Genomic DNA, 15112 nt, shown 5'->3' on the forward strand with positions numbered 1-15112 from the left:
TGTTCGATGTTGCCATGGTGCTTTCCCCCCCTCACGGAGCCCTCCGGCGGAGTCCCCGAGCGGTCCAGGGTGGGGCCAGGACGTGCAACCGGCTGTGCCGGCTCAAAACACACGTCACAAGCACTCACATTGTTTTTACAAACATGCCACGCTCAAGGAGCATTAAAAAGTTCGCTGCCGCATCCAGACAGAATGTCAAGGGCGCAGCAAAAGTCAATAAAAACGTTACCCATGAGCGGTTCCAGGCGGGGGCGGCCCCTGGCAGACTTTCCAGCCAGCCACGGGTCGTCCCCGTACGCCAGGGCCGCCAAAGCACAAAGCCCCCACGCATGCGCAGTGGTTGCCACGAGCACCGCTGCCCCACAACCTCTGGAGGGAGCTGCTGCTCCGTGTGTCACGGCTGTGTCACCGCTCTCCACTCACATGGAGGAATGGACAGCGGTTTCTGCTTCACATTGGGTGCTAAGAACTATTTCGAGAGGTTACAGGCTCCAATTTGCTTCAGTTCCTCCTCGATTCTCCGGCGGAGTGTTCTCCCACGCCCAGGGGACATCAGCTCACATCCTTCAGGGAGAAATCTCCTCCCTGCTGGAGAAGGGAGCGATATGCATTGCGCCTCCCGATCGGTCTCAGAGCAGTTTCTACTCCAGGTACTTCCTGGTCCCGAAACGGGGAGGGACCGGGATTTGCCCGATCCTGGATCTGAGGGCCCTGAACCGATGCCTCAGAAAGTACAGATTCAAAATGCTCACGCTCTCATCCCTTTTGCGTCTGATTCACCAGAACGACTGGTTCACCTCAATCGACCTGAGGGACGCATACTTTCATATTCCCGTGTACCCTCCACACAGGAAATTTCTGAGGTTTGCCTTTCAGGGAGTGTGTTACGAAAACACCGTGCTCCCATTCGGCCTCTCGCTGAGCCCGAGGGTGTTTGTCAGGAGTACGGAGGCGGCGATCGCCCCTCTGAGAGGGAGGGGCATTCGGCTGGCCACGTATTTAGATGACTGGCTCCTGCTGGCACGGTCCAGAGAGGAGGCAGCGTCAAACATGCTGGTTGTGATCCATCACTTGTGTGGTCTGGGTTTCAGAATAAACTGGCAGAAAAGCGCTTTACTCCCCTCCCAGAAAATAACCTTTCTAGGTCTGAATCTGGACTCAGGGGCATTCACGGCCCGTCTCTCAGCACCGCGCGTGAACGAGCTCTCGCGCTGCCTGGTGCGCTTCCGCCTACACAGTTCGGTGCGGTTTGCGTTATGCCTCAGGCTTTTGGGTCTCATGGCGTCAGCTATTTCAGTGGTACCACTCAGCTGTCTACACATGAGAGATTTTCAACGCTGGGTGGCTTCTCTGGGTCTCTCTCCAGTGCGCCACAGAGCGCGCAGGGTGAAGGTCTCTGCAGCGTGCGTCGCGGCGCTCCACTGTTGGCGTCACCCCTCCCTCTTGGCACAGGGGGTGCCTTTGGGGTTAGTTCTCGTGAGGAAAGTGGTCACGACGGATGCAAGCCTGTCAGGTAAGGGGGGGGGGGGGGGGGCTCCTAGAGGGTCGCTCTGTCAGGGGTGTGTGGAGCAGAGAGCTCTGGGGGACACACATAAATTATCTGGAACTCCTCGCGGTCTTTCTGGCCCTGAAGCGCTTCCTGCCTTTTCTCTCCGGCCATCCTGTCCTAGTGAGAACAGACAACACCACGACTGTGGCTTATTTAAACCGCCAGGGGGGCTGCGCTCCATGAGTTTGCACACGCTGGCACGCAGACTGATCGGGTGCAGCAGGCATCTCCTCTCAATCAGAGCCACCCACGTCCCGGGTGTTCTAAATCGGGGGGCGGATCTGTTGTCCAGAGGGACAGCCCGGTACGGGGATTGGAGCCTGCATCCAGCAGTGGTGGAACAGATTTGGATCCGGTTCGGCACAGCCGTAGTGGATCTTTTTGCCTCCAAGGAGAATGCTCAGTGTCCACTGTTTTTCTCCCTGCGCGACCGAGACGCTCCACTAGGCGTTGACGCGCTGGCGCACGACTGGCCATGGGGAGTGCTTTACGCTTTTCTCCCAGTGGCCCAGATACCACCCACCTTGCTGAGGGTACAAACCCAGCGCCACACTCTCATTCTGGTGGCCCCATACTGGCCAGCCATGCATTGGGTGGAGGACATTTTCCAGCTCCTGGAGGGCCAACCATGGAAACTGCCGCTTCGCAGGGACCTGGTGTCCCAAGCGGGAGGCTCAATCTTCCACCCTCATCCAGAACGGCTGGCCCTGTGGGCCTGGCCCCTGAGGGGTGCGGGCTAGGGTAAGCAGAGCTGCCCCAGGCCGTCATTCGAACCATTCAGAATGCTAGGGCCCCCTCCACACTAGGTCCCTATATGACTGTAAATGGAGGGTGTTTGAAGCCTGGTGTCAGGGCAGGGAGATCTCACCCTTCCAATGCCCTGTGAACGTCATTCTGTCTTTCCTGCAAAACTTGTTGGATAGGAAGAAGGCTTTCTCCACCATTAAAGTGTACCTAGCAGCCATTTCCACCCGACACTTGGGCTTTGGGAAGAAATTGGCAGGTCAACACCCCCTGGTGTGTAGCTTCATGAGGGGCGCGCGCAGGCTTCTACCTGTGTCTCGACCCCTGGTGCCCTCATGGGATCTGTCCTTGGTGCTGTCGGCCCTCTACGGGCCTCCATTTGAGCCTATGGACGGCCTGGACCTTAAGATCCTGTCTCTTAAGGTGGTGCTACTCCTGGCTTTGGTATCTGCAAAGCGAGTTAGTGACTTACAGGCTCTCTCTGTGCACCCATCCTGCACCCAGTTTGCACCAGGTGACATGAAGGTGTCCTTGAAGCCCAACCCTGCCTTTGTGCCTAAGGTGGTGGGCTCATTTTCTCCTATTATCCTCACAGCTTTCTACCCACCGCCCTTCTCCTCTCCTGAGGAAGAGCGGTTGCACAAGCTGTGTCCGATTCGCGCGCTCAAGGAGTATGTGAATCGGACGGAGAACCTTCGCAGGGGTGACCAGCTTTTTGTGTCATGAGGTGGGCCTTGTAAGGGGAAACCCGTCACAAAGCAGCGGCTTTCCCACTGGATTGTGGAGGCTATTTCTATGGCTTACTCCTGCCAGGGCATTCAGGCACCTGTAGGGCTCAGGGGCCATTCTACTAGGGGCCTGTCTGCTTCTTGGGCCCTTTTTTGGGGGCTGTCAATCCAGGAGATTTGTGCTGCAGCAAGTTGGGTTTCTCCACTTGCATTTGCACGCTTCTATAAGCTTGATGTTTCGGTCCCTGCAATGACTCACACGATTCTGAGTGTGGGGTCTTTGGCGGGCCAAGATGTATCCCTGTAGGTTGGTGATCGCTGGATAAGCTGTCTGGCAATACGGGATTCTCCATAGTAAGACATCGAAACGAATGTTAAGAAAGAGAACTTTAGGTTACTATCGTAACCCCGGTTCTCTGAGTAACATGAGTGAGATGTCTCACCAGACAACCCTTCTTGCTGAGCGAAGTGAGAAGAGGTGTTTATCTTGAATAGTGCGTGCGTTGGGACGCTTGCTACTTACAGGATTGGCGTATTGAGATAAGTGCTTCTGAGGAATCCGCGGAGGGGCGTATCCCATAGTGAGACATCTCACTCATGTTACTCAGAGAACCGGGTTTACTATAGTAACCTAAAGTTTCTGCGAGATAAGTCATTTGTCTAGTTTTATTTTGTATTTAGGAATGCGTCCTGTAGAAGGGATGTAAAAAATACTGGAAAAGGCCACAAGGGGGCGCTCCATAAGCCTGGACTACCATGTGTATGTAAACAAAGGTTACATTCCACTTAAATCCCTCCACTGGGGGGGCCTTGAGAACAAAAACAACAAAGAATAAATTTGTTTTCATCAGTAAATGTGACACAATGTAGAAAAATGACTATTTAACAGAGTTTCTTGTAGTTAACATTATGAAAGGGGATTAAAACAGTGATAAAAACAACATCTGACACTCCCATACTCACCATATGGAAGAGGCATACATGAAGTGACTCATTATTGTAGTTCATTAATCAGTTATCTATTTATCTGAACCAATAGACTTAACACTGCAGCTCAGAAGAGTCAATAAAACAGAATAACCCGCTGTGTGTTCAGGGTGTTCCTATGAAATCATTAAAACATTATAACTAGACTAAAAGCTGTCAAATCTCACTAGTCTGTGACTGCTGGTGACAGATTGTGAACATCTCAAATTGCTGACAATTATATATTTTGCCAAATCCAGGAGTCCAACCCCTAACTCAGCATATGTCTTGTTGCCTAGCAACTGTGATGCTGCTAAACAGAAGTTAAAGCTAAACTTAGAAGCAATGTACGGGACCCGTCATATGAGCTTGTTTGAGTATTTTTCATGTGAATTTGACAAAAATAATTTAAAGAACACATTTGCAAAGGAAAAATGCTTAACACCACAAGCACTTTATAAATATAAATCATTACAGCAAACCCAAATCCTCTCCTCCAGACAGTGAAGAACTGTGTTCCGCATACGCCACTTCAACATGTAGAACAAGCTAGCTTCTGTATTGTGAATAACTGTATTTTGTTTACTTTGTGCTCTTAATTATTACAGAAAATTGCATTTACAGCTACAGCAAAAGGTCTGAGCCACATGTCCGTGTCCTACATGCATTTTTAAATAACAGGTCTGATCTAAAATAATAACCTACATCTATAAATCCATCTGGAACCGTACCACTACTTCTGGAATACAGAGTCCCGTTTGCATGACTGCAGCAACACTGCTAACCGTGTTAGCTCTGGTAAGGAAAAAATAAGTCATTTAGGAAAGCTACAACGCACACACACACACACACACACACACACACACACAAGTATAATCTAAAAGATGATCCCCATATTTCAACATTAGAACCTCCGTGTCATTCTGGATTAGTGCAAACAACGAGTCGAGCTAGCGAGTTACTCCATCATCTGGAAGATTTATTCTGGTAAATTATCAGTAAATATGATCCAGAGTTATATCAACATACACACACAGCTGTAAAACTGGCAGCACATTATTTATTCATCTGTAGATTACTGAATTATATTGGGACAGATGATGGAGCTAAGACCTGGAGTCGGCTGAGAGCTCCTGGTGGAGCACAGAGATTAAATGTTTAACAAAAGTAAACAAACGGAACCGATGTTGGTTCTGAAGATGAACAGAATCTTCTCCGGTGTCCAAACCGAGTCACAGGTCTTCTGATTCAAACTGTCTAAAACATGTCTGCAACTCCGGTAATGATATCTAGCTAGCAGGTCGGAGTTCGGTTGAACTTCTCTGGTAATCTGATATCCGTTCTGGTCGCCGTATCCCAGAGAAAAAACATATCTGACCGACTAGGCTTCAGAAGCTGCATCTGACTGATGACACCTGTCTGTACAGGAGACACACCTGTTTGAGTAGTAGAGACACACCTGTGTGTAGAGGAGTCACACCTGTGTGTGGAGAAGAGACACCTGTGTGTACAGGAGACACACTTGTGTGTAGAGAAGACACACCTGTGTGTGGAGGAGACACACCTGTGTGTAAAAAAGACACACCTGTGTGTAGAGGAGACACACCTGTGTGTAAAGAAGACACACCTGTGTGTAGAGGAGACACACCTGTTTGTACAGGAGGCACACCTGTGTGTAAAGAAGACACACCTGTGTGTAGAGGAGACACACCTGTGTGTGAAGAAGACACACCTGTGTGTACAGGAGCCACACCTGTGTGTAGTGACGGCACACCTGTGTGTACAGGTGACACACCTGTGTGTAGAGGAGTCACACCTGTGTGTACAGGAGCCACACCTGTGTGTAGAGGCGACACACCTGTGTGTAGAGAAGACACACCTGTGTGTACAGGAGACACACCTGTGTGTAGAGAAGACACACCCGTGTGTGGAGGAGACACCTGTGTGTAAAGGAGACACACCTGTGTGTAAAAAAGACACACCTGTGTGTAGAGGAGACACACCTGTGTGTAAAGAAGACACACCTGTGTAAAGAAGACACACCTGTGTGTAGAGGAGACACACTTGTGTGTAAAGAAGACACACCTGTGTGTACAGGAGACACACCTGTTTGTACAGGAGACACACCTGTGTGTAGAGGAGACACACCTGTTTGTACAGGAGACACACCTGTGTGTAGAAGAGACACACCTGTGTGTAAAGGAGACACACCTGTGTGTAGAGGCGACACACCTGTGTGTACAGGAGCCACACCTGTGTGTAGAGGTGACACACCTGTGTGTACAGGAGTCACACCTGTGTGTACAGGAGCTACGCCTGTGTGTAGAGGAGACACACCTGCGAGTACAGGTGACACACCTGTGTGTAGGGAAGACACACCTGTGTGTAGACAAGACACACCTGTGTGTAGACAAGACACACCTGTGTGTACAGGAGACACACCTGTGTGTAGAGAAGACACACCTGTGTGTGGAGGAGACACACCTGTGTGTAAAGGAGACACACCTGTGTGTAAAAAAGACACACCTGTGTGTACAGGAGACACACCTGTGTGTAAAGAAGACACACCTGTTTGTAGAGGAGACACACCTGTGTGTAATGAAGACACACCTGTGTGTACAGTAGACACACCTGTTTGTACAGGAGACACACCTGTGTGTAGAGGAGACACACCTGTGTGTAAAGAAGACACACCTGTGTGTAGAGGAGACACACCTGTGTGTACAGGAGCCACACCTGTGTGTAGAGGTGACACACCTGTGTGTACAGGAGCCACACCTGTGTGTAGAGGTGACACACCTGTGTGTACAGGTGACACACCTGTGTGTAGAGGAGTCACACCTGTGTGTACAGGGGCCACACCTGCGTGTAGAGGCGACACACCTGTGTATACAGGTGACACACCTGTGTGTAGAGAAGACACACCTGTGTGTAGAGGAGACACACCTGTGTGTGTAAAGAAGACACACCTGTTTGTACAGGAGACACCTGTGTGTAGAGGAGACACACCTGTGTGTAAAGAAGACACACCAGTGTGTAGAGGAGACACACCTGTTTGTACAGGAGACACACCTGTGTGTAAAGAAGACACACCAGTGTGTAGAGGAGACACACCTGTTTGTACAGGAGACACACCTGTGAGTAGAGGAGACACACCTGTTTGTACAGGAGACACACCTGTGTGTAGAGGAGACACACCTGTTTGTACAGGAGACACACCTGTGTGTAGAAGAGACACACCTGTTTGTACAGGAGACACACCTGTGTGTAGAAGAGACACACCTGTTTGTACAGGAGACACACCTGTGTGTAAAGAAGACACACCAGTGTGTAGAGGAGACACACCTGTTTGTACAGGAGACACACCTGTGAGTAGAGGAGACACACCTGTTTGTACAGGAGACACATCTGTTTGTACAGGAGACACACCTGTGTGTAGAGGAGATACACCTGTTTGTACAGGAGACACATCTGTTTGTACAGGAGACACACCTGTGTGTACAGGAGACACACCTGTGTGTAGAAGAGACACACCTGTTTGTACAGGAGACACATCTGTTTGTACAGGAGACACACCTGTGTGTACAGGAGACACACCTGTGTGTAGAAGAGACACACCTGTTTGTACAGGAGACACACCTGTGTGTAAAGAAGACACACCAGTGTGTAGAGGAGACACACCTGTGAGTAGAGGAGACACACCTGTTTGTACAGGAGACACATCTGTTTGTACAGGAGACACACCTGTGTGTACAGGAGACACACCTGTGAGTAGAGGAGACACACCTGTTTGTACAGGAGACACATCTGTTTGTACAGGAGACACACCTGTGTGTACAGGAGACACACCTGTGAGTAGAGGAGACACATCTGTTTGTACAGGAGACACACCTGTGTGTACAGGAGACACACCTGTGTGTAGAAGAGACACACCTGTTTGTACAGGAGACACACCTGTGTGTAAAGAAGACACACCAGTGTGTAGAGGAGACACACCTGTTTGTACAGGAGACACACCTGTGAGTAGAGGAGACACACCTGTTTGTACAGGAGACACATCTGTTTGTACAGGAGACACACCTGTGTGTAGAGGAGACACACCTGTTTGTACAGGAGACACACCTGTGTGTAGAAGAGACACACCTGTTTGTACAGGAGACACACCTGTTTGTACAGGAGACACACCTGTGTGTAGAAGAGACACACCTGTTTGTACAGGAGACAGACCTGTGTGTAGAGACACACCTGTGCTTATCTATTTTAGAGGATTCCACAGAAAAGAAAACATTTCATGGAACGATTCCTTGTAACCTTAACTTCAGCAGAATCTGTGACTAACTGCAGGTCAAACAGGAGCTTTTACAGGTGAAGCCGTGGCATCTCCTCACCTCAGCAGCTTAATGAGGAACCATCAATGACTCAGCTGTAAGGAGACTGTTTAAATCTGTTGACCTGTAGTGTTTTCTCCTTTTGGCATGAATTGCTTGAGATCACCTTTTGTTACAGTTCACCTGTTCTTCATCTGTGAGCACCTTTGCAGGTATCGAGTAAGAAACCTAACTCTTTAATATGAACTGGGTTTTGGTCACATTTCTTTACTACTGGCACCATAAGACACATCCACAGGAAGCCACACGGACTGTTGTCGGTGTTTACCTTTGAAAGCATTCGTAGCTGGGAAATCGGTTTCCTGCATACTGCCACTCTCCTTGCTCTACCAGCTGCTGCAGATGCTGCGGTGGATACCGAAACACCGATCTTAACCTGTCCGAGCCACAGGTGCTGGGGGGAGGGAGGGTGGTGGAGATGAAGGAGTGATACCTGTCAGTCTCACTGCCATCTTTCTTCATCAACAGCCCATGTGCTTGAGCTAAAGGCAACTGTTATGTCCAGGCCCCGCAGCGAGTGCGTGTCCCTCCTGTGCTCAGAGACAGCTTGCGTTGTCACCCTTGTTCTTTTAGCTGCTGCCTGGATCCCCCGTGTGTGTGAGAGGTTTATCTGGGCTGTGACGTTGGGGGGATGGACAGAATGAAGAGGGACGAAAGTGACAGAGATGGATGGACTGTTTAGGGTGCTCTTAGATGAGGATTTGTGGCTGAGATGAACTCTCTTTAGGCTTGTCCTGTACAATCAGCTCTTAACATCACACCATTTCCTCTGATCCTTCCTGGTCTCCTGCTGGCTTGTTCATCATTTATTGTTTCCTTCCTGTCATGTACGTCTGGCCGTAGCTTCTGCCCCAAATCCAGCACAAGCCTCTGAGGCGTTCCCACGCTGGCTCCACTGCTGCAGAAACAAGAGAAGGAAACAGACAGAGGCAGCAACTCAGTGAAGAAAATCACAAAATACCAAAAACAACAGGAGGGATCAATACACTGAGTCTATACAGGGCCTGGGCTAACTGCTGGTTAACACACACACACACACACACACACACACACACACACACACACACAGCAGTGGACGAGCCGCTGCGTTTGGATAGTGGGTGGCTGGCACGGCCCCCTTTCGTTCCCCTCGCCCACCACCATCTCACATGAAAGAGGAAAGTTTCTGAGAGCCAAGCGCCGCCTGTGACCCTATTTCACAGAGCAGCGGAGAGATAGCGCCACATGTCAGCGTGCCGCTTTGAAGTCTGCCTGATAAACAGGGCTGGAGGAGGCTACAGCTGAGGAAACAACAAAACTTTATTTACATTTCAAAAGCACCAAAAGCATTTTATGTAGCTAGAAAAGAAGTTTAAGAAAAGCAAAGCGAGAGAATCAAAAAGCAAAAAAAGAGGACAGAGAAGGGGTTTGGAGGAAGACGTTCACATAAAAAAACTTTCTCTCGTTGAGACATAAATTGAGGGTATAAAGGAGACGCTACAGATGAGGGGAAATGGAAAAATGATGGAGGGAAACCTCGGCTCCAATATGAAAGGAAGAGACAACGCTCAAAAAGAGGAGCAACTAGGAAACGCAACAAAGAAGAGAAAGAAAAGACAAAAAGTATCAAAGACGAGGAGGAGACGCGGCAGAGACACGAAAGTTGCTGGAATCAAAGAGGAGATCAAAGGAGACAGGTTTGAAAAAGTTCGAGACATGGAACAAGTGGAGGAGGAAGGACGCAGACCGACGGTAAACAAACACACGCCCGCTCTGAAGCTCCATCTTATCTCAGCTCCATTCAGATGATTCTTATGCAGACGTTCTACTATCGATGAGTCACCACACGCTCCTCATGAGCTTTAGCATGCCGACACAATAAAATAAACTGGAATTATTCTGCAGGATCGCCTTTTCGCATCTTTCCAGAGGCTGAAGGGAGCTCAATCACCTGAAACAAGACCACATAAATAGGAAAAAGTCTAAGAAATAACAAAAAGCGTCACTGAGAAAAGTCATAAACAAAAGTCAATTAAAGATGTTATTTCATTTATACACAATCTTACCAAATATCCAAATTAGAACAAAATATGGAAGTGAAGAGTTTTGATTGCTGGACTAATTAATGCTGTTGGGACATTATTACAGCATAGACTGATGACTTATAGTAAAACAAAGATTAACGTGCTTCTAGTTTCTATTTTCTTCCTGTTTGGGCAGAAATGATTCAGTTATCTTGGTAAGATCCTCAATAAGAAACAAAATAATTAGGGTGCCATAAAACATGAAAAACGTGAAAGAAATCCAGTTACTAATTAAAAAGAAAATGTTTGTGAAGCGCACAAAGTCATGAAATTACTTAAAATGTGGACCTGATCTAAAAAATTCGTACGTGTTTAAAAAAACAGTCGGTAAAGACGGCTCTCCCTTGCCCGGCCTCCAACATGCCTCCATCTAAAAGGCTAGGTTATCCAGAGTTATCTCTGTAGTTATGCTGCTATATGGTGATATAGTGGACATAAACAAGACGTTGTTGAAGAATTTAACAATTATTTTGCTGATGTTGGTAAAAGTCTGGCCAAACAAATTCCAAATTGTGATTAAATATGTTTGATCACCTTATTAAGGATAATAAAGATTCATTCTTTTTGGGAGGGATCAACGACGGTGATATAATAGAAACTGTTAGAAAACTTTAAAATAAGAAATCCACTGATATTAATTTTATTGATACATTCATAATTAAAGAGGTCATTGATTTTATTGTAAAACCTCTGACTTTTATTTGCAATCTATCCTTTCAAAAGGTGTTTTTCCAAACAGCATGAAAATAGCTAAAATAAAACCAATTTTTAAAAATGGAGACAACCATTGTGTTAATATTTATAGGCCAGTGTCCCTACTTCCTCAGTTCTCAAAAATATTAGAGAAATAATTTGCAAAACAGCTGGATCTTTTCATTAAAAAATATGGGTTACTTAGTGCACACCAATATGGGTTTAGAGCCAAAAGAACAACTACATATGCAATTATGGAAATGGTAGAAAAAATAACAGAGGCCAGGGAAAATGATGAGTATTTTGTTAGGATTTTTATTGATTTGCAAAAAGCATTTGATACTATTGATCACTGTATATTATTTTAAAAAATGGAGAAGTATGGATTAAGAGGAGTGGCTTATTCATGGTTGAGGAGTTATTTGGACAATAGGAAGCAATATGTAGAAATCAATAATACAAACTCTAAATTTATGTTTATGTTTATGTATGTTTATGTATTTTTAATACAATTTAGGAAGGTTACTTGTGGTCTTCCCCAGGGATCTGTTCTTGGACCAACATTTTTTTAACTTTACATTAATGATATTTGTAAGGTCACTAATTTAATGAAATTTGTCATTTTTGCAGATGATACAAATTTATGTTGTTCAGGTAATAATTTACAGAAACTTTTGCCCATACTAGAAAAAGAATTGGGAATTCTTAAGACTTGGTTTGATATTAATAAACTATCACTCAATTTAAAAAAGACAAAATTTATGATATTTGGTAATCAAAAGGAACTTGACAGGGAAATTAAATTAAAAATATGGAATGTTCAAATTGAAAGGGTGACAGAAATTAAATTTTTGGGTGTGGTTATTGATTTTAAAATGAAATGGAGACAGCATGTTTATTACATGAAAGGAAAACATTCTAAGATTATAGCAATACTGTACAAATCAAGACATATGTTGAATTATGCAGCGTTACATATCATTTATTGTTCACTTACACTACCTTACATTTCATACTGTGTGGAGGTCTGGGGACTGACTAATCAAACGTTGGTTAGTGCAATAGTTCTCTTACAAAAACGTGCAATACGTATTATTAATAAGGCCGATTATTTGGCACATACACATCAGTTGTTTTTAAAATCACATGTTATGAAATTTAATGATTTAGTTTACTATAAAATAATGCAAATAATGTATAAAGCTAAATTAAAGTTACTTCCGCAAAGTATACAAACGTTTTTTTCTTGTGAAGAAACTAAGTAGGATTTCTAGAAATATTAATACATTTATTGTTCCTTTAGCAAAGAAGTTAAAGGGAAATGTACAGTATATCTGTGGTGGGGGTTAAATTATGGAAAAATGCCAGTGTAAATGTAAGAACTTGTGGTACATTTTTGTTGTTTAAAAGGATGGTTTTGAAGATACTTTTTGATGGTTACAAGAGTTTATAAGTTGTGTTGTAAATGTAAGAGTATTGTGAACTTATTTGACTAAATGGTGTATATTTCTTTTCTTCTTCTTTTCTATTTTGCTTAAATTGTACAGATTTGTGTTAAAGGGGTAGATTAATTTGTTTAATGTGTTAAAAAGGTCAGGCATAAATATAAGCATGTTGCTTCGGCCTGAGCCTTTTCAGTCACTCTAATTGTAATATAATGTAATGTGTTATTGATTATATTATTATTATGTTTTGACTGAATAAATTCAAATTCAATTCAATTCAATGTTCAGCGCCTTGGACTGCCACAAAGGCAGTGGAAGGCGCTTCATAAATAAAGATTGACTGATTGAAATAAATATTACTAAACTCTTCTGTGTTCACTCTGTTAGGCCCTGAGAGTTGGAACACAAAACTACTATCTAGAATCATCTCCAAGCACTGGTGCAGAAACATCTCCACTGATCTTACCCATCTTTATCAACCAGAAATGATGAGTAACTAATTACTGTGTGATGTAATCACATCACTGGAGGACAAACAGGCTGAGACAAATTACTAACAAACTACAGAATCTTTCTCTTCATGCCAACAGTGTTCCTGTAGTAAAGACAACACGTTTTTCCAACATGCATCCTGGGTGCAAATCAAACTAAAGGGCTGTTTTGCTGCAGAAGATAAAAGAATTCAACAGCGAACTTTAACCATGTTGGCTTTTTTCACCACTATTAAAAAGTAGGTATGCATTAAATCTTGCTGCACCATAAAAACATCCTCCATTTTACCCCTGTGGTAAAATTAAAACAGTATATTGTCTATTCATGAGGAGCAAGGACTCCATAACGTTACTGATGCTTTATAGTGCAGCATAGCTTGTAAAGAAAATCCTCTGAACAAACACTTATCAGGTGGAAAGTTTCCTTTTCAAATGTTTTTTCTCAGACTTTATGAAGTCAGTCCAGTCTGACCTGTGTCACCTGGTGTATGCACAAGGACAGAAGCTACTACTACTACCGTTGGTCATCGAGTTATCTGAGGACAGCTCGTCGTCATGGCAGCCTCTAAAAAAAGGCTTTGAATGGAAATTTGTTCTCTGGTCATCTAAGGATGATTCCTGGCCTCCCGTCTTATCTCTGTCCATTTGTAAGAATATCAAGTCTGGAGCAGAACACAGCCGCACCAAACAGGAGCATGCAGGCTTTTGGGAGATGTCAAGTAGCGTTGGTCAGATGATGAAACGCTAGTTCACACCTATCTGTTGTGGTTAGCACTATAGTGGTGCGTTTCTGGTAACCTTTATGAAGCTGGTATTACACAACTCTTTATCCCTCATGGTGGCCTTTAAGGGAGCTTAAACATAAAAAATGTATTTAGCAGAAATGTGGAGGTAAAACAACTTTGGAGGATTACATGTGTAACATATACATCAACTCCAACAGATGACTGAAAACGTGAACTAAACACTTGTTTTTTTTATTAAATGTGGCATTTTAGACCTAATAAACAGATAACCAAAGACCCCTCTGACTGGAGCCAGAAGGTCTTTTGTTCCTGATCCACTTAGTTCTGACGTTATCCTTCTGGCCCGATGCTCCATCATCATCCCCACCTGTAGATGGTTGGAGGAGTTCCTCTGGGAGGATGTTTAGGTACCCTTCTTTATTCACGGCTGTTCTGAGGCTAAACTGAGTCCACTCGCTTAGTTGAGATACCACACAGCCACACACACACACACACGCACACACACACACACACATACACACACACACACACACACACACGCACACACACACACACACACAAATAGTGCTTTACTGTTGGCAGAACTCAGATCTGATGGAAGCCCTCAGCTGTTTTGTCCAGACAATCCTTTTCCAGACGCTCCAAGCAGTCAGACCGAGGATTCATGGTAAATGGCCTGTATCTGTATAAGGCGCTTCGAAACACAATCAGTCATTCACCCATTCACACTCTGGTGGTGATGAGCTACGATGTAGCCACAGCTGACCTGGGGCTCACTGACTAAAGTTAGAAAGTTTAGGTTCATCCCCACAGGTGACCTAATTCACCACATCCTTGCCCATAACGCAGACAATCAAGCTGAAAAAGCAGGCACCAGCAGTGAGAAACCACTGAACAGCCACCAAACAAAGTTGGTGTTGAATAGCTGCTGTTCCTTCTGTGCTTCTCTAAACTTCTCTTCACTCTGGATGATGCCTGAAAACTAAATTCTGAAGGTCTGAACTGAAGGACAGATGCAGCAGTTCTGAAACCTCCTTCTCAAACGCCTACGGGGAATGTGCTCATACAATAAAACTAACACCACTTCAACCAGGTGTTTCCTAAACCGACCATTGAACGTTTACCAGCTCAAATCCTGCCGCTGTACATGAACTCGGACCTCTCCGAAGTGGGAAAGTAGAAAGCTTCCATGTAGGATTCCTGTGGTCGTGTAACCTTTGGGACTCGTTGGCAGTGCTAACAAACAGCAGCGACTGGTTCGTCGGGTCACACGAGGACACATGCTTATCAGCCAGACAG

The 15112-nt window shown here is 45.3% G+C and overlaps 1 protein-coding gene across 1 annotated transcript in view; it reads right to left on the reverse strand.

The window, feature by feature from the left end:
* LOC107378883 (low-density lipoprotein receptor class A domain-containing protein 4) overlaps positions 1 to 8823 on the reverse strand; it is a 222681-nt gene extending 213858 nt beyond the window's left edge. The window contains exon 1 of the mRNA XM_054741343.2: positions 8644 to 8823. Within this exon, the coding sequence (XP_054597318.1) occupies positions 8644 to 8683 (40 nt within the window). The 5' untranslated portion in view covers positions 8684 to 8823. The remainder of the gene's footprint in view (positions 1 to 8643) is intronic.
* Between the last annotated feature and the right edge of the window lie 6289 nt (positions 8824 to 15112).

The sequence above is a fragment of the Nothobranchius furzeri genome, chromosome 5 (assembly GCF_043380555.1).
Source record: "Nothobranchius furzeri strain GRZ-AD chromosome 5, NfurGRZ-RIMD1, whole genome shotgun sequence".
NCBI lineage: Eukaryota > Metazoa > Chordata > Actinopteri > Cyprinodontiformes > Nothobranchiidae > Nothobranchius > Nothobranchius furzeri.